Genomic DNA, 25,911 nt, shown 5'->3' on the forward strand with positions numbered 1-25,911 from the left:
ACTTGATCCAACGTGTTGTTTATCACACAGTACTCCTGATCACTTTTGGATTTTTAGACTCGCTCTACGAGTGATATAACCTGGAGTGATACAACAGAAACCTTTCTCTTTACAGTAATGGCGGTGATGAAACATCTGTAGCAGTCATGGCAGTGCATTTTCTGTTTTTTTACAGCCCAGCAAGCGGGACGTGTTAAGTACGTCACCTGCCTTGAATGAGGATGATGGGTTATCTGAAAGATTTCTGAAAGAGAGATGTGACACCTGTAAAGCAGCCTTATCCCCTTTTGAAGTGCCTGTTTGTATTGTTGAAGCCAACAAAGGAATTTTTGCCACCTCTGTACTTACATGAGAACATAAGTCAAGCTGGGAGATAACACGAGGTAGGGAGGGAGGGAGGGAGGGGGAGGGTTTATGGGGGGGGGGGGGGTCTGTATGGCAGACATAACTAATGCGCTATACACACACTGCAGGTGTGTGTTTGTAGGTGCATTTGATAATAACACTGCCAGAGGAGCCCCATGTGTTGCAGCACACTGCTGTAAGATGTGGTGGGGGGTGGTGGGTTGTGGGGGTGCAGAGCCTGGAGGTTGACAAAGGGTCATCCTACAGATCAATGTGGGCTGGGGTTGTGAAGGGGAGGTGAAGGCAGACATGATCACTCATTAGTCACCCTTTCACCTCTCAGCAGCTCAAAGCCAACAGGTAGGATGCGCACATTCACATTCACACACCTCCAGCTGCAGAATCCCAGTTTTTTCTTTGCTGTACTTTATCAGTGGGACTTTTTAATAAGTGAGTAAATAGTAGAAGGCAGCATGAAGGCCGGTGACTACAGTGTTTACCTTTGCTTCAGCTTTTTCAACACTAAGCACTGAATGAAGCATGTGTGAGCACTGAAACACATGTTTTTATTACTGCTGATAGTGGGAGTGAATTAACTTGACAGGGGATAACATTGTGCTCCATTGCAAACAAGGACCTAATGTTAGTGGGATTTTTGCTTCAGTGTGAAAGCAGAGAAGCCTATTACTCCTATTACGGGTTAGATTGTCAAAATTGAATAAACTTCACAGCTAATTACAGTCAAAGTGGTGTCTGATTGTGCCTGATGTTACCCAATCAGATAACCAGCAAGACGTTGGACAAGTTCAAACCCTGGCTGTCTGCACAAAGACATGTGATGTTGTCCACTATCTCAGACTGTGCTGGCTTGCAATTTATTCAGAATTGAAATATCTCATCCCTAATGTTGTGGACTTTCAGCCTTCCAGTAATGAGAGTTCCAACTATAAGCCACCATCTTGCCAACAACAGTGTCATGGGCATAAAAAAAATAGATTTTTTTCCTGTTTGTTTGGTTGTTTGTATTCACTTAGTTACTCAGTGACCTCACCAGCAGTCAGACTGAAGGGAGGCATGTTGGTTAATTATTGATCAAATTGTCTGTTCTTAATTAGTTGGGTTTATTCTTTCATTTCTCCATTTTAGAAAGACAGTTCTGAGTGTGGTGTAAATGTGCCTGTATTAATTGTGTACATGTCCTAAGCAAGTGAGATTGGCTATATCAATTACAACGTGACTAGCAGGGGAGAGAAGAGGGGTTATCATTAGCAGGGACTGGTGCTGGCCTCTGGTAGTTCCAGTAATTACCTCACAAAGGGTGGTGCTTGCCTTCCCACTGCTTTTCCCACACTGCACTGCAGGCTCAGAATTCCTGTCGGCCCCAGACCTGCAATCTCCTCGGTTTTAGACAGCAAATTACTGACAAGTCCCATTCTTCACAGCACTGTAATTGCTTTTTAGTGCTGTTTTTATTGAGGCAACCCCAACCCCCTTGCCCTTCCCTCAATAAAGCCAAGTCAGGGAGGGGGCGAGGGGTTAATATAGATGACATTAGTCCCTAATTGGATGGTCTCGGACCTCAGAAGTTTCATACAAGTCCTGTCAATTTTTAATTATATTTCCTGAATCATTTCAGATGATTTTGGGACAACTCACACTTTAAATTTGAGAGTTTCACAGAAGTAGAAACTCTGTAATGCCTCTGTGAGTCTGCGAGTCTGTGAGTGTGTGCTCCACAGTGATATAAGGCTCTTCACATCACATACAAAGAGAGGCGCTGAGCATCTTGGCTACTCTTCGACTTAAATCACTTCATGTTGTCTTTCCCACCCCTGTGCATTACTCTCTCAATCTATTACTTTGTGGAAATCATTAGTCTCCATGTCAATACAAGCTCCAAGCAGAGAAAACATCTCATTATGGGACTTAAAGAGATCTGTAGCATTCTTGGCTCTGTCAAGCTGTTCTTCCTTTCTTCAATATAGTTACTTTCCTTTCACCAAGAGGACGAATTCTCAACGTTCCAATGCCGGACAACCAAACAGTTGCCATTTGAAATGAGAAAAAGAGAGAGAATGGAAAATGGCTGAGGGATTAGAGGATCTAAACAGGATAAAGGGATAGGAGATTCTTGGTGCGATCCAGTTTAGTTTGAAAGATGGAGGGTCTTAACAAGGATTTGAGACTTTAGAATTCATTCTGCCATTATTTCCATCCTGTGCAGTTTTAGCTTTGTTTGCTGTTTTGTGGCCCTTACAAGCCTGTAGGTATTTTCTATCCCTACATGCGAGTATACACACAGTAATACCTCCACTCTGTTAATTATCAGTTTATTCAGATTTATAACCTGCAGTTTGTTTCTGGATGCAAAACACGTTTGAGGAATGCAAGCCTCTGCTGCTTACATGCAGTTTAAATGGCCCAAAGCAATCCACTTTTATCCTGTTCTCAGTCTATGCATCAAACATGAGTGCATCCGGGCTTGGTGGAGCAGCAAAGTGCCCTAGGGCTACAACCTGCAATTGACTCGGGCAGCTAAACTAATTCACCCGTGCCCTTATGTGTCCATCTCCTTGTCAGTCTGAGCAAGTTGACACCTCTGACCCTGTCAGGAGTGTCAGATAGCTTGTCAGAGACTTTCAGTAAAGTACAATGACAAGCTCTCTAATGCATTACCACACGAGTGCCAGGCAGAAATGAGAGGTTGTATCTTTCTAGCCTCGAGGCAGACAGGTGCGCTAAGAAGCTCACACTACAATCACACACACACACTCTCTCTCTCTCTCTCACACACACACACACACATACACACAGAAGCCTTTTCTGTTTAAACAATGACCAGACAAATGGTACAGTGCATACATGCTAAATATCTGTACACTGCCCAAGTAGCTTACCTGACTTATAAGTTGTTACTAATTACCTCACACTGCTCATAGTTAAATGCAATGTTCCCTATACTGTTAAATTAATCATTCAGTCAGTTAAGGATCATCTGTGAGAGGCTAACATATTTGAAAAAGATCAGTTGTCAGTAGCAATAAAAAAACACTACCTGGACCACCTTGAGAGCATGTTAGGCCTGTCACATGAGGCCTCTAGAGGGCCCACAGGGCCACATAGAAGAAGCCTGTCAATGTCACAGATGTCTGAATGTTGGATAATTAGCATGAGCCTGTGTTACAAAACGTTTAGTGTCAATGTGACAGGTGAACAAAAAAAAAATCCAGATCTGGACACTGCCTTGGTTTTGATCCTACTGGTTGTAGCTGCTGCTGCTGGTGGTTGTCCTGGCGGCCCTGCTACAACACGCTGCACATTCCAACTAATTATCTAACCCAAGGTGCAACAGGTTCACACTTTAATCTTTGATGCCTCCTCCAATGGGATATAGCTGGATTTAAAACAGTGAACAAGGGTGGGACAGCCCTTAAAAAAAGTGTATACATAGCAAACATGAATCAACTTCAAACCAGCCCACTGAGGGAAACAAAAAGGTCTTTCAAAGAAATGTCTTTATCCTCACTATTGTTTCATCTTGCAAACATCTCCCAAGTAGATGCATGAAGCAGTTTTCAAAGAAAGAGCAGTCGAGTCAGATATTACACCAGTCACAACGTCCTTTGAGTTCACAGAAGGTGATGAAATGTCTTTTTAAATGTGGGTCATTAGAGGCTGCTGAGAAATTGAAGAAATGGACCATGGTAACCTCACGTCCGACCAAGTCATCCCTTACCAGGAAATCCAGTTCCCTGGCATGGACGTCGTGTTCTATGTGAACCCTTACACCTTGCCAGTATGCCCACTTCCTTCAAGCCAGCAATTCCCATTCTTAATACATCGCCCCTACCACACCAGAGGGCCCCATGTCCTTTCTGAGGAAGTGCATCTTTGAAGAGCTTGTCTCACCCATCTGTCACGGATCGCCCTGGACATCAGTGGCTCCCACATATACTGCGCCAGTTGTGATGGGAGCAAATGGTCACAAAATGAAAACTAATACTTGATTTACGTGAAAACACAAGCGCTAATTTTAGAGCCCCAAATTAAATCAAACACAACCAAAAATCACTGACGGTGTCAAGAACAGATTTATTTTTATTTTACAAAACAACGTTTTAAGACATTTTACTGCAACACTCCACAGGCTCAAGTAGTACCACAACTGGACACAACTTGGCACACACAACCACACAGACTATGAAGGCGATAGTGCTACTAAATGAAATGGTCTGGCATACAGATGACCATCGTCACCATCATCGGAGCACCTCTAGTACTTATGACTTCTGCCACCACCAATGTTCCAATGGATGCATCTTTTGTGACTAGAAAAATACAGAAGATGCCTCTGTAATAAGACAGACTTGTTGTGACAATCAGCCTGCAGACAATCTCATCTACTGAGAGTACATGTCTGCCCTACTTTGGCTTTACAAAGCCTTCTATGGGTGGTGTGGTGATGCAGCAGTGTTGGCTCAAAGTTCTAGCTAGAATGAGCCTCTCTGCATTAAGTTCAAGTGTTCCCTCCCAAAGACATGTAGTTTAAATGAATTAGTTCCAATGTGACTGTGGTTTCACTGAGCATGAATCGCCTGCTCTTTTTGTTCTCACCTATAGTGAGAATAAGACTGAATCTTCCTTCATTCGTTCTGTCTAGGTTATGCTCAAACAGCAGTCTAAACACGAGACAGCAGTGGAATTTATAATGATGTCAAAATGATTTCATTCACAAAATAAAAAAATGTTCATTCATAATACATGACATCAGGCTTAAAGGGAAAAAAAATGTCGAGGTCTGGACCTCGACGACCTCATAGCTGGTGATGGGGTGCCAGGGGCGGAGTGCAAAATGTTATGTAAATCCCCTTAACGACCTTTTCAGGCCGCCGACAATCACCATACAAAAGTGACTGGCAGGCGACACTGGTGCACATTTATTCTTTTGCCCTGGCCTGTTTCTCTCCGTAGCGCCCCCTACTGTGAGAGGCGTGGGGTACGGTGCCCAGTGGCACTTGTTGCCAATGGAAGAAGCCAGCATGGACCCTCTCATGGCAACGATGCAGGTCGTTGTAATAATGTTTGGTTTGTTTCCTGCGTCACACCTCCTTTTGGAATTTTGCCCGACCTATAATCCAGTACATGAGACGCAGAGGGAGGCATCCCATGCCTGTCCATCTGAGTTCCAGCACTGCTTAGCCCAAACCGTTTCCTTTGTACGACTCACACAGCGGTCTATTGGTTGCCCCAGGGGTATTTCATAATGTGCGTCTATTATCATGATTATGATTTCTGAAGCTTTACAATGCAAACGACAAACCAAAATAAGTTATTCAATGTATTGTGAAAGTGCTTGAAACGCATCTCCTATGCATAAAAATATATGCACGCACACACACACACACACACACAGATTCATTCTCTATCTCACACACACACATACACACCAGTTCAGTGTTCCCAAGCCCCTTACTGAGCGGTTTTATCCTTGCTAGGCCTTGTCTCAGAGGGGAGTCAGGCCCCTACTGAGATCCTTACCCACTTCCTACTGCAAAGCCTGTTTTGCCCCTTGGCAGCTCTTCTCCTTTCACAAACTGCTCTATGTCTCATCAGCCATAAATTCACTTTGATTTAAGCATAACTGACTCAAGGATTCAGATAATACCTCACAGGTGATGATATGGTCCATATTTCTATTAAAGTTTACCAGAAGTCCTCCAGTGAGGGGCGACTTCATGAGAAACCCCAAAGAGTTCTACTGTAGCCGACCCCTCTGGGGCTGTGGCCCCCCAGGTGGGCATCAGTACACTGGGTACACATTTAACATGAATGAAAGAGGGTTTTTTTTTTCATTATTTTACAAAAAAAAAGTTCACATGTGTGTCTGTGCGTGCGTGTGTTTGTGCATGTTTGGGAGAACGTCGTAAAGCGTCTACACGAGTGGTGCCATCAAAATTTGTTTGCGTTTGTGTGTTTGTGTGTGTGCTTTCAGGGGGTGTGCGTGTAATATATACACCCCCTACTGTCCTTTTTTTAGTCGACTGTCCAGACATCACAACTGTCAGTATCTGGTGAGATATGAAGCCGAAAAGGAGGAAAAGGAGGAAAGAGAGGAGCCGTTCTAACGGATATTACCGCCGGGTTTGCCTGTGGACTACAATGGATTTAGCATCACCTCTAGGATCTTTCATGTACCTTCGCCTCACTAGATGGTATGATATACATGCATATTATGAAATTGTCATCCCAACATTATCTGCTTTTTACCTTTTCTTCATTTTTGAATGAATCTTTTCATCTACAGATGGTCACAGATAATGTTGTTTTCAATCAGAAGGCATGTTTTATTGCAGCAAAGCATGAGCAGTGAGGAGCAGTGAGAGGTTTTACAGTAGTTATAGGTTCATTGCAAGCCTTTACCTTTTTGTCACCCTTCTTCTGCTGCACCTGTGTTACACCGACTCTGGTGTTGTTTTCAGCTGTATGGAGGACAACAAATCAAGTTATTTTTGTCTTCTTAAACTGTCTTTTTTAAATTTTGTGGACTGAGCTCTATTTTTATCTAAAGCAATGCTGTGTTGTTTTACTGTGATTTAAGTACGGTAGATGATACTTGTCCGTTTGGTGCCAGTAGGACCCAAAAATCACTCACATGCATGATCAACAGCCCCAGTGCCTCCATGGACGTGAATATTACATTTTTGAAAAAGATTGTTTTCAAAATGGCTTCCTAGGAGCATCCTGCCCTGAAATTAGATATTAGTAAAAAAATGTATGTGCTCCAGATAATAGGAATGGTGGTACAGTGAGTTCACAAACCTCTAATTTCCTACAGGTAAAAACAGACAGTACTGAAGTTCACTCTTTAACAGACACATCCACAATGTGAGCACAGATGTTGTGAAGGAGTCTCTGAAGATTTATTATCTTTATTTTTTTTGAATTACTTCTGGAAGGGTGAGATACCATGGAACCATGGTACCATGGACTGTATTCTTATAGCAAACATGCAGCCATGGCACAAAACTTTGTTTGATGAGTTGAGATTTAAAGCATTTTAATGATAGATTTTTTTTTTTGACAAATATACACTGCTACTACTAATGAGTTGAGATTAGTTAATGTGCTTTTTGAGATTGTCGCACCATTTGTGAAGAGTCTATAGGCTCTGATTCCCTAATAGTCTAACTAGAATTCTTTGAGCTCGAGCAATATAACAGAAAGAATAACCAAAGAAAAAGGACAACAAAACTTTGCTGAATGACTGAGTAATACATGCAGTTGCAACCAGTAAACACCTTGCACACACTTGAAACAGACAGCAGTTGCTGTGAAAATAAAAAAAAAAATGCTGAAAGCGGCATTCAGCAGGGCAAAACCACAAATTATGGTTGCAGAGTGAGACGGCATTATGAGCCTTTACTGTGTGGTCCGTCAGCCCTCTCCCCTCCTGCTGTTCTCTCCTGGCCTTCTTCCCTCCTGCTGCCCCCTCTGCTGGGGTTAGCAGGCATTGTTGACCCTGGTTAAAATTCAACTGTCCCAACAATAAGGTGGTTAGACATTTCCTTAACGACCAGGTTTGTGGATCAAAAGAAAGTGGAAGTTGCAAAGTTTGAAAACAAATACTTTAATAGACTTAAATTAGCCTCTGTCACAGCTCTAAGCAGCATGTTAGAATCACTGTAAGTCACCACATTACACTAAATTAGTCAAATCAAAGCAGTTTACCAGACCTCAGACCTCTTTTTTAATACAAAAATGATGTTGTAAATTACACATAGGCCTACATAATTGCACTTTTATTTTCTAATCCAATTAAATCTAATTTTAATTGAATTAGATTGTATAACCCAAGGACAACTATTTTAAATCAAACAATATATATATAATAACATTTTGAAATATTTGAGCTTTCCTGTGTGTATAAAGCTAAAAGTAATATTAACCATGCTGCACATTGTTTATTTGTTATTTAAAGTATTTTAATGATAGATTTTTTTGACAAATTTACACTGATCTATCGTTTTTTTAGTGTAGAATGTATAATATTTGGACAAAGCTGTAGTTATAAACCAGACGACACAATTATAACTTTGCACAGCTGCTACTAATGATAAATACATTTAAAAACCATCATTTACTAGGCTGACAGCAGTGTAGCGTGTAATTCTCCTCTCGGCCACAGGGGGCGACACCTCCCAGCCTGACAAACGCGGAAGTGTTGCTTGAACCTCTGACGTGTCAATTGTCGCCATTTTCCTGAGGAAGGAAACGCCTAAAGGGAAGGAAACATATCAACTGAGTAAGTGTGGAAAATGCTTCAAATAAGACAGTAAAATACCGCTTAAAACCATCCGACTGTAGTCGTATGAAGAGTGATATATTTGTGAACCAAAAGGGCTCTTGTGTGTGAGTGAGTGCAGTGAAGATATTTGGAGAAACAGTTTGATTTGCCGCTAAGAGCTAACTTCACCGATGAACAGCTAGCTAACTTATCCGGACAGATGTCCTCTCCTTGTTACTCTATTCTAGCCTTACTCACATCCACACATCCATGGTGGTTCGTTAGCATGAAATACGCAACTAACGTCTGCTCTTAAAATACACCGACAAAAATGTGAACTATCGGACGGCTAGCTTGCTGTGCTACAGCTGTACTACAGCAAGCTAACGTCGGCTGTTGTTTTCGTGGCTGGACAACTTTTAGCATTGGACCTCTTTGCAGATAATAATGTTTTCATTAAGAATGTATGATTGTTTCCACCACGATGATTTAAAAAATATTCCAGTGGGACACATTTTTATTAAGTGGGGTTAAAACTCTCACACGGTTTGAATCTGCTGTGGTGAATTTGCAGACACACTGTAGCCTCACAGAGCTGTTTTCCTTGTTTGTATCACATTGTCTAATCTAGACTTAAGTATGGGTGAACAAAGCATTGTTGTTGTTTTTGTATGATTAAATCCTGCCAGCATACAGGTAGCAATAAATAACATGCTTCCTGTAGCCCAAAGAGAATTTTGTTTTATTTGGCACAGAATACAAATATCAGAAGCAGTCCTTTATTTATCACAGTGTAATCTATAATAAAGTACTTGAGTTTACTTTGTATATTGCCACTTTTTCTCTTGCTTTAGACAGAACATGTAACCTTTTTATCCTGTTTCTTCTTTTTTCTGCAGGCTTTCCTTTTTTTTCCACAAAGGAGATTCCCATCACCCGCCACCATGGGGAATATGTTTGCAGGGCTCTTTAAAATGTTTGGAAAGAAGGAGATGAGGATACTCATGGTTGGTCTAGATGCTGCCGGAAAGACAACCATTTTGTACAAACTTAAACTTGGAGAGATTGTGACTACCATTCCAACAATAGGTATGAACTAATTATTTTTATTGTTATTATACACCAGGTACAATGCAGGGCTTCTCTATTAAACTTTTTTTTTTCTAAATAAATTGCACGCCAGTTAAAGAAAATACAAGAAAGTTTGCAGCTGCAAGCTAAAAACAACTTGAAATTGAAGTTATATCTTTACTGTCCAGATAATAAATGACCATGTCAGTCTTATATTAGCAAAGAAAAATAACAACTTTCAGGATTAACAGGTCAGTTAGGTGAGGTGTGTAAGGTATATGACATGGATTAGGAAGCAACATGCATGCATTGTTCTTTCTTATTACTAAGAGTTATTGTTTTTCTAATGTTTCTGTTCCCTCTTAGGTTTTAATGTAGAAACAGTTGAGTACAAGAACATCAGTTTCACAGTATGGGATGTTGGTGGTCAAGACAAAATTCGACCGCTGTGGCGTCATTACTTCCAAAACACACAGGGTAATTTTTCTTACTACATGAAATCACGGTGACTTGAATACTTTAATAGCTTTGTATTAAACATCCTTTATTTTTCTCTTGCTGCAGGCCTCATCTTTGTTGTGGATAGCAACGACAGAGAGCGATGTGCAGAGGCTCGTGAAGAGCTCATGAGAATGTTGTCAGAGGATGAGCTGCGTGATGCTGTACTACTAGTGTTTGCTAACAAACAAGTAAGTCGTCAAAGCCTTGGATATAAGCAGATGTACGTCATAACTAGTGTTCACAGGCTTCAATTGTTTTATTTCACTGTTTTTGTTGACAGGACCTTCCAAATGCGATGAATGCAGCAGAACTCACAGACAAGATGAATCTTCACTCCCTGCGTAACAGACACTGGTACATTCAGGCAACCTGCGCCACCACTGGAGATGGTCTCTATGAAGGACTAGACTGGCTGTCTAATCAGCTCAAAAACCATTAATAATAACAGCTATCCAGAAAAACTAATCAAGTCCCGTATTCTCTGATCCTACTCTTTATTCTTAAGGTGTAAACTGAATTCCTTGTACTGGAAGCTGCCCTCATCTCACCTGTTAATATCACAAACATACAGGCCAGTGATGGGGGTGATTTATTCCCTTAAAGCTGTTGTTTTTTTTTTTTTTATGTAACTGTAAATATATCTGGTAATGGGGCAGCTTGTTGCACTCTATAAATCCTACTGTGGTTATTCCTCTTTCTGGCTGTTGGACAGCCATGTGTGTGTTTAATAAGAAAAGGGACAAGACAAGAAATATACCAGCACTTGTTGTCAACCAGACCTCAGTGCAATCTAATGACTTGTGATTTATCTGGTCCTGTGTACTGTAGCAAGTGATCACTGAGGGCCTCATTATCAAAAAAAAACTGTATACCGATGCACTATCTGCAGCTACTCTGGCAACATTTGCCTGTGACTACATACCAGCCCCGCAAACTACCATTAAGTAAACACTGGCATTGACTATTTGTACTGACACCGCTCTGTGAATACTCACCAGCCTTTGTTATAGAGGAGGAACTCTACGTACTCTGTTGGGAAAGGCTGTTGAGTATGCATCGGATTTTTGTATTTTAGAGTCTCAGGTTGTGATGCCTTTGCAATGTACTTCTTAGCAAAACTGCACGATGTGGTCTGTTGGTCTTTAAGGGCATGCATATCTACTGGGTGTTATTAGGCAGCAGAGGGACAACTACCCGATTGAGTACCTACCATAATTCTGCAGCCCAGTATCCTGTTTCATTATGTTGTGTACTGTGAGCAGTAGCTGTAAGAAGCTGTTTGTTATGCCTTTTTTTAATTCAGCTCGAACGAACTAGGAAATGGCATTTTGATGGCAATACAAAAAAAAACTACATAGTGCCAGTATTCCTTTGTTAACATTGCACCGTCCTTGGAGGCCAAACAAATGCCTTTTTATCCAAGGAACATTGCCTTTTTTCCAAACTGAATTTCTAAAAGGTGTTCTTATCTTATGGGTGCATTTTTTTTTATTTACGTTATATTAATCTCTTAATTTTGCATATGTTTTTATGTAAAGCTTTGTGAGGAAAAAGACACTGTTATTAAAGTGATTGGAAAATGATCCTGCAGCTGATTTTCATTATTTCATTTTAATTTTAAAGTGTGTTTCATATAGCTATTTTTTATGCAGGGCACATTTTGTCATAAACATGATTATTTGTTGATAATTTGTTAGATAATTGACTAAATCCTGAATTATTAAGACCTGTAATTGTCAATTTTTTGATTGAATTGATCCTTTAAAAGAATACATTCAGTAAGTAAAGGACATAGTGTCTGAAATTGTTGTACAAGACAAACCCCAAAAAAATGGTGTCATAGCAACCTCTTTAGGGCTGTCACCCTTTGACCGAGGAGAAATGTGATGCCCCAAGGTGATGAAACCACCCAGTATTTAGGTTAAAGCAGTAATGCAGAGTGCACAACCTGTCTCACTTTGTATAAGGGTGGCAATTCAGGACAGCATTCTTGCAGGTTGATTAGGCTGCTGTGGTTAATGCAGCCAAGCCTGTAAAACATTGTAGGAGAGTATGGTAGTGGTGGATAGGGGGGTAGTTTGAGTTCCAGGTCCTCTCATAGGTTGTCTTTGTCTAGCCTCCTCTCCTGCTGCTTCATCAGCTTGGTTTGTGTGTGGTGGTCTAACGGTACTCTGCCATATAAAAAAGGACCAGGCTGGTTTTTTGCACTCTTCTTTATGAATGCCTTGCTCTTTTTTAGTGTACCCCCAGGTGCCTGCCAGCAGAATACCCCCTTTCAGACCAATTCAAGGCAAATGCAAACACTACACTCTATTATGAGCAGTAGAGAGCATTCCAATGGTATCACACTTGTCATAGTCCATGAGCCAGACGAGATGTCAGTACCACCCAAGGTGGCAAAGGTTGATGATACTTTTAAAAAGACACAAGTCTGTAGTCAGCATTTTGGCATGATTGAAGTCACGGCTAAATTATTGTTGTCAGCTGTTAGTTATCCTCCCCCAGTGAAAATAAAATGCATTTTTGGTGCATATCTTGGTATAGGTATTGGTATTATGTTTGGTATGATTTTAAAGGGGACATTCTGCGCTTTCATTAAATCTCTTTTATAAAAAAGTGAGAGTCAAGTCAAGTGAGACATTTCCGTAATGGTCTCAGTAAGCCAAATGTATTAAAAATTGAACCACAACTCTGGTGATAGAGGAGACCTTCTATAACAATAATATAGTGAAATATCTACAGCTTTTATGGATTTTTTATAGTGAATTTTTTAAAAATGTAAAATGTCTCAAAAATCTGAATTTTAGTGCCAATTAAATCTTCCATTTCTCCCCAATTCTACAGAATTTTTTTTATCAAACTCACTGTAGTATTAGAGAGACCTTCGGTAACAATAATACAGTGACATATCTGCTGCAGCTTTTATGGATTTGTTATACTGAATTTTTTAAAAATACAAAATTTCTCAAAAATACAGATTTTAGTGCCAATTCAACCTTCCATTTCTCCATAATTCTGCAGTATTTTTTCATCGAACTCAATGTGGTGTTAGAGGAGACCTTCTGTGATAATAATATAGTGAAATATCTGCTGCAGCTTTTATGGATGTTTTATAGTAAATTTTTTAAAAATGCAAAATTTCTCAAAAATCCAGATTTTAGTGCCAATTCAACCTTCCATTTCTCCATAATTATGCAGTATTCTTTCTTAAAACTCACTGTAGTGTTAGAGGAGACATTCTGTAACAATAATACAGTGAAATATTTGCTGCAACTTTTATGGATTTTTTATAGTGAATTTTTAAAAATGCAAAATTTCTCAAAAATCCAGATTTTAGTGCCAATTCAACCTTCCATTTCTCCATAATTCTGCAATATTATTTCATCAAACTCAATGTGGTGTTAGAGGAGACCTTCTGTAACAATAATACATTGAAATATCTGCTGCAGCTTTTATGGATTTTTTATAGTTAATTTTTTAAGAAATGCAGAATTTCTCAAACATTCGAATTTTAGTGCCAATTCAATCTTCAATTTCTCCATAATTCTGCAGTATTTTTTCATCAAACTCACTGTGGTCATAGAGGAGACCTTCTGTAACAATAATACAGTGAAATATTTGCTGCAACTTTTATGGATTTTTATAGTGAATGTTTTAAGAAATGCAAAAAGTCTCAAAAATCCAGATTTTACTGCCAATTCAATCTTCCATTTCTCCATAAGTCTGCAGTATTTTTTCATCAAACTTACTGTAGTGTTAGAGGAGACCTTCTGTAACAATAATACAGTGAAATATTTGCTGCAACTTTTATGGATGGTTTATAGTAAATTTTTTAAGAAATGCAAAATTTCTCAAACATTCGAATTTTAGTGCCAATTCAATCTTCCATTTCTCCATAATTCTGCAGTATTTTTTCATCAAACTCACTGTGGTCATAGAGGAGACCTTCTGTAAGAATAATACAGTGATATATCTGCTGCAGCTTGTATAGATTTTTCATAGTGAATATTTTAATAAATGAAAACATTTCTCAAAAATCCAGATTTTAGTGCCAATTCAATCTTCTATTTCTCCATAATTATGCAGCATTTTTTCATCAAACTCACTGTAGTGTAAGAGGAGACATTCTGTAACAATAATACAGTGAAATATTTGCTGCAACTTTTATGGATTTTTTATAGTGAATTTTTTAAAAATGCAAAATTTCTCAAAAATCCAGATTTTAGTGCCAATTCAACCTTCCATTTCTCCATAATTCTGCAATATTATTTCATCAAACTCAATGTGGTGTTAGAGGAGACCTTCTGTAACAATAATACAGTGACATATTTGCTGCAGCTTTTATGGATGTTTTATAGTGAATTTTTTAAGAAATGCAAAATCTCTCAAACATTCGAATTTTAGTGCCAATTCAATCTTCCATTTCTCCATAATTCTGCAGTATTCTTTCATCAAGCTCACTGTGGTCATAGAGGAGACCTTCTGTAACAATAATACAGAGAAATATCTGCTGCAGCTTGTATAGATTTTTTATAGTGAACTTTTTAAGAAATGCAAAATTTCTCAAAAATCCAGATTTTAGTGCCAATTCAACCTTCCATTTCTCCATAATTCTGCAGTATTCTTTCATCAAGCTCAATGTGGTGTTACAGGAGACCTTCTGTAACAATAATACATTGAAATATCTGCTGCAGCTTTTATTAATGTTTTATAGTGAATTTTTTAAGAAAAGCAAAATTTCTCAAACATTCGAATTTTAGTGCCAATTCAATCTTCCATTTCTCCATAATTCTGTAGTATTTTTTCATCAAACTCACTGTGGTCATAGAGAAGACATTCTGTAACAATAATACAGTGACATATCTGCTGCAGCTTTTATGGATGATTTATAGTGAATTCTTTTAAAAATGCAAAATTTCTCAAAAATCCAGATTTTAGTGCCAATTCAACCTTCCATTTCTCCATAATTCTGCAGTATTTCTTCATTAAACTCACTGTGGTGTTAGAAGACACTTTCTGTAACAATAATATAGTGAAATATCTGCTGCACTTTGATTTTTTTATAGTGATTTTTTAAGAAATGGTAAATTTCTTAAAAAATGCTGCTGCAACTATTAGGGATTTTTTTATAGTGATTTCTTTTTTTAAACATCCAAAATTTCTCAAGCTTTCAACCCAAAAAAAAAGCCTGATAGAAGAATTGATTATTTTGATTTTTATTTGATTTGCAAAATATTGTGTCTTGCATAGTATTTTCACTGATCCATAAAAAGAAAAAAAACAACTTACTTGACAATTTCGCCACATGTTAGAGATAAACTTGTTAAATGCGAAAAAAATATAACCAAGCAACCGCCCAGCTTACAGAGTGAAGCAGTTCAAATTTAAGGCCAGAGTCTGTTTCACCAGCTCCATCCACATCTCTATTTGCTTCTCTGGAGTAAATAAGGTCTTCAAGGATGGTCAAACTGCTGTAGAGCACTCTGTTCACATTACACATCTTTGAATGAGGGGGTGGGCAGGACATTAGTCGTCCGAGTCTGTGTCGTGGCGTCGCCTGTGGCTTTGTGTGGGACCAGCAGGGGCCTTCTTGTGGCTAGCAGGGTTACGGTGGACAGGAGACCCCCCATCAGAAGAGTCTGTGTCATGCCGCTGTGGTCGATGATGGGGGTGGGAGGGATGTCGCTCGGCCTTTGCTCCCCACCCTGAATGGCTGTCATGGGGTCTGGCTCCACTCTGACTACGGTATGATGGATTATGATGGTGGTGGTCCCTTCTGTGCCTGAAAAGTAAAAGGACACAAACACTCAGTGACTGGTGGGGATCTGAGAAAATATATTGTTGCAGATGGGGAAGAAGCAGGTACTATTTAGTAGCATAGATAAAATGCCTCTAAATGAATATAATGGGCTGTAGAAACTTCTTTTTAACTTGTATATCATACCACAAATTTTATGACTCCTCGATCATCACCATTAATTACAAAAATACATTAGTAACATATCCCTATGTTATATCCCTACGTTTCCCTATGCCTTTGATATAGATTATTTTTGTTCTTGCTTGTTTTGCCTTATTTTATATTTCTAACCTGTTTCTGAGTATGCATGGAGCACCGGGAATGCAAACAATTTCCCCATGGGATTAATAAAGTATTTCTGATTCTGATAAATCTAAAGGCTTGTGGTACATGCGCCCCAGATTTAAGAGAGGTAATTTTTCAAGTTGCTGCTATGTGTAGGACAGTCTCTCAGTGCCCTCTAGTGCTGACAGGCTGTCTCATAGAAAATCTTTAGGACTGTTAATTTGAGTGCTACACAAATGTCCAACACAAAGCCTTTATCTCCTCAACATTTTAAAAAGATGTTTTTGTGACGTGCTAGTTGTGTAATTTTGTCAACCAACAGGTGGCAGCTAATGACCAAAGGTTGTAAATGGAGAAATGATATTACCTTTTTCTGTCATCATTTGACTCTGAGGAAGAGGAGTCTCTTCTTTGCCTCTTCTTCTTTTTCTCCTTCTTCTTTTTCTCCTTTTTGTTTTTCTTTTCTTTCTTTTTCTTCTTGCTTTCATGTCTGCAGAAGGAAAAACATGGGATAGTGGTCACTTTTGGTCCAGGAAGCATTTCTGTGTCCGAAACTTCCCACAGGTTATTACTGATGTTACGCTGTCTCACCGTTGTTCTGGCTCCTCTTTTTGTGGACTCTCAATTTTTTTTGGCGCTGATGTTTCTGGATGCCTCTCAGTCTTGTGGTGCTGGACGGAAAGCATCATTATTTTTCACATTACATTGTGGAGCCCATTAAATAAACTATTACAGTCTAGCACACTGCTCTGTTACTGATATCCAAAAACAAGTAAACCAATGAAGGTCATATTTGCAGCACTGTTTTTAGTATTTCCACCAGCCAATCTTTCAAATATGACAACTACGAAAAACAGTGGAGAGTTAAAAAAAAAAAGTCACTTACTGTAAAGACTGGCAGGCCTATTTTAGCTGCCTCCTTTTCTTGTTGGGTTAGCACCATTTTTCTTGCCCCTGCACTGCAAATGAAAACAAACACTTCACAATCACAGAGCAGCTCATGGAACGGCTCACTTGCCACCACTTGACTGTCAAGAAGAACCTTTTCTTGTTGTTTCCCTCTAATCAAAACTGCATTTTAAAGGTTACACTTAGGTGTGGTGAACTCTTTAAAATGGCAGATGTCTGTGAATTTTTTAATGTAAGCAGTATAATAAAAAATAAAGCATTAAAATTTGTGTTGGGATATTTGTTGTCAATTTCTGTATATTTTTGCATTCCGAAATATTCTGTAAAAAAACATTTTTTTTCACAGGTTGAGGCTTCACTATTGTTATAATCACCTGGAGCTTCCCAAGCCTGACACACGGTCCACGTTTCTTTCATCACCATCTGTCTCCTCCCTCCTGCACACGTCCACAAGATCCTGTCAGCAAAACGAAGTGAAGTTCAAATCATTCAGCCTTTTTAGCAATGGCAGAGTGAACATGGTCATAAGCAGAGTCACATACCTCTTTGGTCAGACCTGTCGGTTGCCTCTTTATGTTCTTGTGTCCTCTTGAAAAAAGAAATCAGGCTTTATTTATCAGCTCAACATGCATTTTCATAGGATTTTCCTTGAATGAACATTGTACTTACAGTGCAGCCATCAATGCATCTTCCTCTGCTGCCTTAACAGCAGCGATTTCCTGTGCTTTAGTCAATGGTGCGCCACCTTTTTTGTCTTTTGAGTACCAACTCAGATCTTTGCCTTTTTGCCATCGTCCAACAGGAGCCATCAAAGAGTTCCCTGTTAACAACAAACTCACTGTGATGCTGGTTAAGAATAATGCTACAGTACCTGGTCAATTTAACCTTTGTATTTCTTAGGCCATGTATTAATTGAAGGAACATAACTGAACAGAACTTTTTCCCCTTTTTAACATCCATGGCTGAACTACTCTCAAGGTATTGACATACCCTCTAAACATATGCAAACATAGAAGTAATGCTAAATAGCCCAGTTTTAACAAATAAATTGGAACCAGTCCTTCCATATTATGTCCCACTACTTTGTCACAGATAAGGTCCGAATAAATACAGACGGAGGTGCCACTTATTTTGGCAGGCATTACTTGAATATCCAAACTTATGGGAGCAGCAAAAGAAAAACAATCTGACATAGTACAGATTTGTTTTCTAATAAATGAAGGGCAAAGACATTTCCCTTCGTTCTTTTAGGTTGCATCGTTTCCCAAATTCACCTGCTGTTCAATGAAGTATTGTTGGCGTTCTATAGTGATTTAATGTATATCAATAGGTATGTCACGTCTTTACTCTGGTGCTTCCTGGTGATAACATTTGGAGGTGAACAAAGGGGGAAAAATAGTTATGTAACGTTATGTTTTGGGCCATTTATGTCTCATCTCTATTGTGTCTGCTACGCAGACCTCCTCTTTGGCAGGCTGGCAGTGGTGTGAGCTCAGATAGCGGAGAGGCTACGTGTGCCTGATCAACGAGGGTGGAGTGATGAAAGTTAGGACCAGCTGTGTGTAACGGTGAACAACACCAAGCGACTCAGACTAGTCCAGACTCTGTGTGATGAGGGACTCTACAACAAAAGGTATGGGAGGAAAAAAAGCGTGCGTGGGCATGGTGTGTCGTTTAATATAACTTGCTCCGTTAACAGCTACTTCCAGCACTCTCTGGTTAGCACTGATAGCAGACTTGGCTTCCAGTCTATCGACTTACCGAGATAATTTTCTCTGTGTTTATCGACTTTCACGTCATCCCAGTTGAACTGGTCCTGGCCTCCTCGCACCCCTCCAGCTCTTGAGGAACCAAACATCTCAGCCGTTTATTGTTAACTTCAAGAAGAGAAAAGCAGCGTGCAGCTAGCGTGGACAGCTAATTTTAGCCACGTTAGCACATGAACTGCGCGGACCGGTCAGGCCTTCAGCATACACTCATCCGGGGAGTTTTTCGGTAAGTTGAACTTCCCCGTTTAGGTCAGGTCGGCGTGACTCCTGGTGGTCTTTGCGCTTACGTTTTTTTCCAAAGGAGCCGCAAAAGCGCAAGACAAATAGCTACGTAAAAACAAGAGTTAGCTTAAGCTATCAGCTATCTTAAATATCAACTGTTACAAGGCTTCCTAACAACAACGTTACAATGAAAACCGTGTCCGGCTATGCGTACGTGTGTACCGCTATTAGGAAAGAAGCTGCTATTTCAGGCATATAACGTACATATAATTAAAACGCCTGCGTCTGTAATATCATTGTGGCTAATGCTAACAAATACTCCTCATTTCTGTGTTTTGTCGCGCGCATTCTGGACGTTCGCGAAGGTGCAGTGTTGATGTTTTGGCCCGCAGTGATGACGTAGGCAGGCGGCGCAGTTTCTGTAATGGCTCTCACAGCACAGACACAGAGCAGAGGAGGGAGAAAATCCTCCGGAGACCGTCCCAAACTCTTGGATTAACGTCACTCCCGATGTACATGAGATTTTTTACCAGGCTATTTTCAGGTAGGAAGGAGGACGCCGCTTTCTTTTCATGATATGTTGAATTTAGACTGCTGTTATCACAGTATGTGAGCGTTGCCATTCATCTGGGAAGAGAGGTTGCTGCATGATATGATGGTTCTTGTGTTTACCGAGCTGTATTAAAGCTAAGATGGCTGATGCAAGGTTACCTGTAGTGTAATTGTTGGTATGCAGGTTAGATGAGAGGTGATAACCCCTTTGATGGCAGCTGTGTGTGTTTTTATTGGCTGCTTTTATGTTGAGTTTTAACTCCTGAACACAACACCCTAGATATCCACTACACCCTATACTTCAACTAATGATCATATTACTTTGTGTAATTTACTGCCCATTATAGTGACGTGTTTCAATGTACTTAAGTCTGTGAGGCCAAATTGGTCCCATTCATATTAATAACAGCATTTGTATCTGCAGCTCTTCTCCCTTACCTTGTTTATCAGTCCAACAATTTATTACTCTTAACACTGAGTCAAAGTACACTTGGGCTAGTAGATTTTATTGGTTTGATGACTGATGATTCGGCCACAAGATCATCAACCTTATAACATACAAATTACACTATCCTAACCAAAGGGTTAACTGGTTGAAAGTTTACAGTTTAGGGTAAACAGAATTTAACAGGTTGTAAAGTGGCAGACAACTGTAAATATGTATATATATACACCACTTAGTTTTCTTAGAGCATGTTCATGTTCAAAGGCCAAACAACAGTTCAAACTTCAGAACTATCTTCTTAGATACCACGTGAAACATCATATCTAATGAGCTACAGATATGAAATGTTTGCTTTAAAAAAAAAATTGTATGTTTTGGCTCTCATTGTATCCGACTTAATAGATTTCACATGATTTATGTGCAGTCACATGTCGTTTAATGCACAATCACGCTGCGACTTCTAACGAGGGACAGCCCGTGCTGATTGGAACTCACATGGCTCTCATTTCCTGTCATGCAGCTCTCTGTTAAGAACAGTTTCAGGAGCTTTGCTACTCAGAAATGCAAATGTATACTTTCTATGCTTAAGATTAAGAATACCTTTATTAGTCCCACTATGGGGAAATTGTGTAATTAAGCGTAAATAAGCCATTAAAAGTTTCTTCTTTAAACCAAATAGAATACAAACACAATATGTTGAACACCTTTAGAAAATGTAACTATATGCATTCCTATCTGTGAGGACAGAAGGTGTACAGTAAAAATATTCACAGGAATTATGCCTATATCTGTGGTGGGAGGGGTAGGCACTTTCTCAGCAGAAGGAATGGTGTCGTCTGTCCTTAAATGACTTGAATGGTGACCTCATTCTGTGTGTGTATTACATATTAATGGTGATATTTTAGAAGGAATATTGTTCTCAGTCAGTCTATCAACATACTATCAACCATCTGATTTTTGAAGACATTTTTGGCTCTGAAAATCATCCTGGGTACTGAATGGTAAACTGCAGGCTGAATGGTAACTGTAGTGTCTACCTCTTCTTCTCCTCCTTAACCCGGCCGACTGTCAGCAGGAAGGTTCTCCTTATGAGTCGGGTCCTGTTCAAGGCTTCTTCCTGTTAAAATGGAGTTTTTCTTGCCACTGTTGCTCTTAAGGGGGGTTCAGGCTCTGGGAGAGCGCTTTGAGACAATTCTTGATTGTAAAACGCACTATATAAATAAAATTGAATTGAATAACATGGATATCTTTTTAAAATGTCCTGTGAGATGTGTTTAACTCTCACACAGAGACAGCATTCTAAAAAAAAACAACAAATAAGAGGCTTCTTCAGTGTCTCCTAAAAAAACACCTCCTGCACCTTTAATTAGTCGAGTTGCTGTTTAGGGGAAGCATTCAAGAGGCAACAGAGAATGACTCTTGTCATTTGCACCTGCAAGGACCACCTCGCTGCATCTGCTTTGCATGGAAACAAGAAGGCTCATAATGCTGTGTGTGAAAGATCGGAGACGTTCAGAATAATAGAGTTTACCTCTCTTTTCAAAGATGGCCTAGACTTACATACGTTTTTTTTTAATCTGTAATCCTCTGCATGTCATCATGCCATGTGGAACACCTCATTTTTGGACTAGTTACCAACCCGTCTGATCCCTGACATTGATGTAAGTAACCAGTTATAATAGCATAACTAATAGCAGAGGTAAAGCTGCATTCTTACTGCAAATAAATGTGTCAGAATTTTCTGCTATTCCACATTGTTTTCTTTATTTCACTGCAATGTGAATAAGAGGTTGAACATTGAAACCAAAACATGTCTTCACTGTAGTGCCAGGTCATCGTCAATTAAATATTTGGTTTCTTTTAACAGCCTGGCCCTGCCCTCTCTCTTTCTCCCTCCCTTCTGCTTTTATACACAATCTTCCGACACACATTCACACCCTGCCTGCTCACTTGAATTCACTGTCTGCTTGAGCTCTGTGCTCTAAGGAAAGGTAAGAAGGCACACTACAGACTTTATACTTCACTTGAAATGATGAAGAAGACAAATGTTTTGTCGCAGGGTGGAGGAGATGCTGAGAGGTCTAAAAGATTAGTCATCAGCTGTTTGGTTTGGTGGTGGTGTTACATGGCTGCGTGATTTAGTTGGAGGAAGTGTGTTTGCATTTGGTCTTTGTCTAGGTTTTTTATTGCCGTTCTTTCCTGAGTGAGGCAATCCAATTAGTGAGTAATTGTTTCTTGTCAGTGTCATGGTAACCTCAGATCTTCTTCGTTTTTGCTCCCGCTATTGATCACTTGGTGTGACTTTGAGAACTGCTGGCTTATGCTTTTTTCCCCCCACATGACTAAAAAGACATTTCTTTAGACTTCAGTCTTAAAATATCTTTTTTTAGGTCTTATCTTTGTGCACAGACACACAGACAGACTGAGTTCACTCCTCTGATGACTCATGTAAGATTCCAGTGGTCATCATCCTCCATCCTGGTCCACCCATTTGTTTTCCCTGTAGTAAACTGCACTCTTTTCTTCACCTCTCTTTCAGCTATGGCTGGACCCAGGCCTGTGGTGCTTAGCGGCCCATCAGGGGCAGGAAAGAGCACTCTGCTCAAGAGACTCATGAAAGAATATGACAGCGTCTTCGGCTTCAGCGTCTCTCGTAAGTTTACTGCTCGCTGTTCATGAATCAGTTAATTTTTTTTTTTTGGTGACTTGTCTTAAACAGCCAAAACAAAAGCGTGACAAAGAATGTCCTAATAAACTAAATTTGGTTGCAGTTTGTATTAGGGTGCTGACGGGACATATTGTTAACAAGGACAACATAACAAACCCAGCCTCTGGGGAGTGGAGAAGTGATTACAATGCAGCCAAAGCTGGTGTATCCTAGGAACACAGTGAGCACCCCCACCACTAATCAGCCACCTGGAGAGTAGATTAACACCACAACAAACCCAGAGACGACGCCAAGTGTCGGCACAATCTGTTAAATGTCACTAAAAAAGTTAAAATTTCCACCAAACCTCCTAAATGTAAGAATTAGAAAACCCTAATTAACTAATGTAACTTGGATAGACAGCATGGATCTGGTTTGTCTTTGGCTGGTAAAATAATTTTCAAACTAACCAGATCCAAAAGAAAGAGATCCTGTATTTTCCTACATTCATTACAGTAGTTGGCAATTTGTTCCCCTTAGCAGGCAAGCTAACACTAGCTGGTGTTGCACATTAAGGCAGAACAACCAAGAGTGAGCACAAATGCTGCATCCTTTTGGATTTTAGTGTTCCACATTCTTTATGCAAAAAAAATCTTTACACAGTCTGTGAGATTTTAAATTATATTATGTGTTATTTCTCAGATACAACAAGAAATCCTCGACCGGGAGAAGAGAATGGCAGAGGTACAGCATGTAACTAAAAGCTCTCATACCCTCCTGAAACAACAGCTTTCTGCTTTGTTTTATGTGTAATCGCTTGTTTTTTTTTTTTTACAGATTACCATTATGTTACACGGGAGGTGATGCAGCAAGGCATCGATAATGGAGACTTCATTGAGAATGCAGAGTTTTCAGGCAACATGTACGGGACGAGCAAAGCCGCCGTGCAGGACGTCCAGGCCAAGAACCTCATCTGTATACTTGACATTGACATGCAGGGTGTCAGGAACATCAAGAAGACAGACCTCAATCCCATCTACATCTCCATCCAGCCGCCTTCCATGGCTGTCCTGGTGAGCACAAATCCAGTTAGCACATATTCAAGTGTGTGGGTGTGACCTTGAAGATTTTTTGAGTTGTTTGTTTTTGCATTACAATGATCTGGTTATACTGGTTTTGGCAGCTCTGTGAAATCTTCTATGAGTTGATGCTGAATTATCTGGTTTGAATGTTTCAGGAAAAGCGTTTAAGAGACAGAAAAACTGAGTCGGAGGAGAGCCTCCAGAAGCGTTTACATGCAGCCAGGGTGGACATAGAGTTTAGTAAGTAATCATAAACACACTCCTCACAGCAAATCAAAGCTTTAAATGGCATATATATGCAAATAATGACTCAATGCATCTCCTTCTAGGTAAAGAACCTGGTGTATTTGATGTCATCATTGTCAATGATAATTTGGAGGATGCTTATGGGCAGTTACAAAAAGCTCTCCTTGAGGTGAGCACAAATTGGTCCAGTTGAAACTTTCACCCTTTCAATCAGTTTCTCCAGTAGAAAGACTAAATGTAAACACTAAATGCTAAGGAAACGAGCTTCGGTGCCTCCCTCATTATCTCCTTTAAGATCAGGATAAACTGGACAGTCCACTGTATCTGCTATTCACTATAGCAGCTGCTGTTGCACAGATGAAGTGTATGGCTGTGTATTTGTTGTTTACATTGTTTTTTTTATCCCATCTTTGTAGGAAATTGGTCAAGTGAAGAAAATCAACACCTCTTCATAGGAGACAGCAGCATCCTGACTCATCCTGATCCTGTCCATCCACTCCACACAAAACCACAGACCTCCATTCCACTCATGTACATTCCCTCAGATTGTGGTCTGTGCAGCTCAGACAACATCCCTCTAACGGGGACACAAACATGTAGGTTTTACATAGTGTTTATAAGTAGTAGCTACCAAATGGTGAGATTACAAAGTGGAACATTTTTTTTTTACCCACAGGAAGCGCTTTCCATATTTTATTGTCACTTGTATAAAGATACTCCAGTAATTCTTACTTGAAGTGCGACTGGTATGGTGTGCAGAGTGTTTGCACCAATATAGAGTAACAACTCATTCCATCAGGAAAACAAACTGGTCTATAAAGAGCATGAACAAGCATATGTCTAATGATTTTGCTTATTACAGACAGTGTGCTGATGATGAGGTAGGTAGGTTTTCTTTGTTGTTTTTTGAGGGACGGACATTGGGAGAGTTTAACATCACATCCCTAAACAGGACTTATTTCTGGAAACATGGCGGCTACATGCAAGTCAACTGTACTGTTGGAACAAGAAAATGATTCCAGTGTTGGGAGACTTTTGTAAATTGCCAGATAATGTGCTAACTCCATTACAGTTTGCTGGATAACCATTAATGCTAAGCTAAAGCTCTAGTAGGATTAAATCCCATTATAAAAATGGAAACTTTGTGTAGAACAAAAGACAATAGTACATCTAATGTTGCTTTTTTTTAAAACTATATTGCGGGGGATTTAACAGTCAATCTGTTTATTTTACAGTTGTAAATTTGTTAAACTTTTATATTGTGTAACTCACTTTTCAGCGTTACCTGTACAGTAAAATGATATTCAGTGGATTGTTTTTGAATTTTTTTAAACATTAATTGGCAAGTTGATTTTTTTTTATATACATAACTCTCAAAATCAAGCACACAGAAAATCTCCTATTTTACTAGAAAAGTACAACAAATATGTTTCAGCCATTTATAAATTGGCATGTGGATATTAAAACACCCCAACTAAAATATATTTTCCTCTGCTCAGATATTCCTAAAACTAACATTTGTCAGTTAAATAAAGAAAATAATCGTGCAAATTTGAAACCCTACTTGTTTAATGCATGCGGCCCTCTTGACTTGCCCTTTAAAACTAAACCAGCTTGTGGTGGAAAAAAATGTTGTGTATATTATGTCTGTTAAATGTCCAACAGACAGATTGTTACATGTTGAAACTTCAATAAACATGTTACACTACAAAACTGCCAAATTTTTCTTTGTGATGTAGGAAGAAAATCTAAA

At 39.5% G+C, this 25,911-nt stretch overlaps 3 protein-coding genes across 3 annotated transcripts; 2 read left to right on the forward strand and 1 right to left on the reverse strand.

Moving 5' to 3' along the window:
- Positions 1-8,549: 8,549 nt before the first annotated feature.
- On the forward strand, positions 8,550-11,784 carry arf1 (ADP-ribosylation factor 1). Its single transcript, XM_028427586.1, has 5 exons — positions 8,550-8,647; positions 9,529-9,718; positions 10,067-10,177; positions 10,265-10,389; positions 10,482-11,784. The coding sequence occupies exons 2-5, from the start codon at positions 9,574-9,576 to the stop codon at positions 10,638-10,640; spliced, it is 540 nt and encodes a 179-aa protein (XP_028283387.1). The 5' UTR covers positions 8,550-8,647; positions 9,529-9,573; the 3' UTR covers positions 10,641-11,784.
- A 3,611-nt stretch (positions 11,785-15,395) lies between these two features.
- On the reverse strand, positions 15,396-19,089 carry c17h1orf35 (chromosome 17 C1orf35 homolog). Its single transcript, XM_028426875.1, has 8 exons — positions 18,957-19,089; positions 17,865-18,015; positions 17,738-17,783; positions 17,570-17,652; positions 17,173-17,245; positions 16,878-16,957; positions 16,654-16,776; positions 15,396-15,983 (listed from the first exon to the last, which is right to left on the reverse strand). The coding sequence occupies exons 1-8, from the start codon at positions 19,051-19,053 to the stop codon at positions 15,728-15,730; spliced, it is 909 nt and encodes a 302-aa protein (XP_028282676.1). The 5' UTR covers positions 19,054-19,089; the 3' UTR covers positions 15,396-15,727.
- Positions 19,090-19,546: 457 nt separating this feature from the next.
- guk1a (guanylate kinase 1a) lies at positions 19,547-25,871 on the forward strand. Its single transcript, XM_028426876.1, has 7 exons — positions 19,547-19,730; positions 22,723-22,836; positions 23,533-23,574; positions 23,668-23,903; positions 24,068-24,152; positions 24,242-24,327; positions 24,575-25,871. Exons 1-7 carry the CDS (start codon positions 19,697-19,699, stop codon positions 24,611-24,613), a joined length of 636 nt encoding a protein of 211 aa, XP_028282677.1. The 5' UTR covers positions 19,547-19,696; the 3' UTR covers positions 24,614-25,871.
- Positions 25,872-25,911: the final 40 nt, after the last annotated feature.

The sequence above is a fragment of the Parambassis ranga genome, chromosome 17 (genome assembly GCF_900634625.1).
Source record: "Parambassis ranga chromosome 17, fParRan2.1, whole genome shotgun sequence".
Classification (NCBI taxonomy): domain Eukaryota; kingdom Metazoa; phylum Chordata; class Actinopteri; family Ambassidae; genus Parambassis; species Parambassis ranga.

Bases quoted from the DNA above. Each gene is read 5' to 3' on its own strand.
- arf1 (XM_028427586.1), top strand. From the start codon at position 9,574: ATGGGGAATATGTTTGCAGGGCTCTTTAAAATGTTTGGAAAGAAGGAG. The intron at 10,178-10,264 runs GTAATTTTTCTT...CTCTTGCTGCAG, and splicing joins TTACTTCCAAAACACACAGG to GCCTCATCTTTGTTGTGGAT. The intron at 10,390-10,481 runs GTAAGTCGTCAA...TTTTGTTGACAG, and splicing joins TAGTGTTTGCTAACAAACAA to GACCTTCCAAATGCGATGAA.
- c17h1orf35 (XM_028426875.1), bottom strand. From the start codon at position 19,053: ATGTTTGGTTCCTCAAGAGCTGGAGGGGTGCGAGGAGGCCAGGACCAG. The intron at 17,653-17,737 runs GTATGTGACTCT...TTTTGCTGACAG, and splicing joins CGACAGGTCTGACCAAAGAG to GATCTTGTGGACGTGTGCAG. The intron at 15,984-16,653 runs GTAATATCATTT...TTTACTTTTCAG, and splicing joins TCAAATGATGACAGAAAAAG to GCACAGAAGGGACCACCACC.
- guk1a (XM_028426876.1), top strand. From the start codon at position 19,697: ATGTACATGAGATTTTTTACCAGGCTATTTTCAG. The intron at 23,904-24,067 runs GTGAGCACAAAT...TGAATGTTTCAG, and splicing joins CGCCTTCCATGGCTGTCCTG to GAAAAGCGTTTAAGAGACAG. The intron at 24,328-24,574 runs GTGAGCACAAAT...CCATCTTTGTAG, and splicing joins TACAAAAAGCTCTCCTTGAG to GAAATTGGTCAAGTGAAGAA.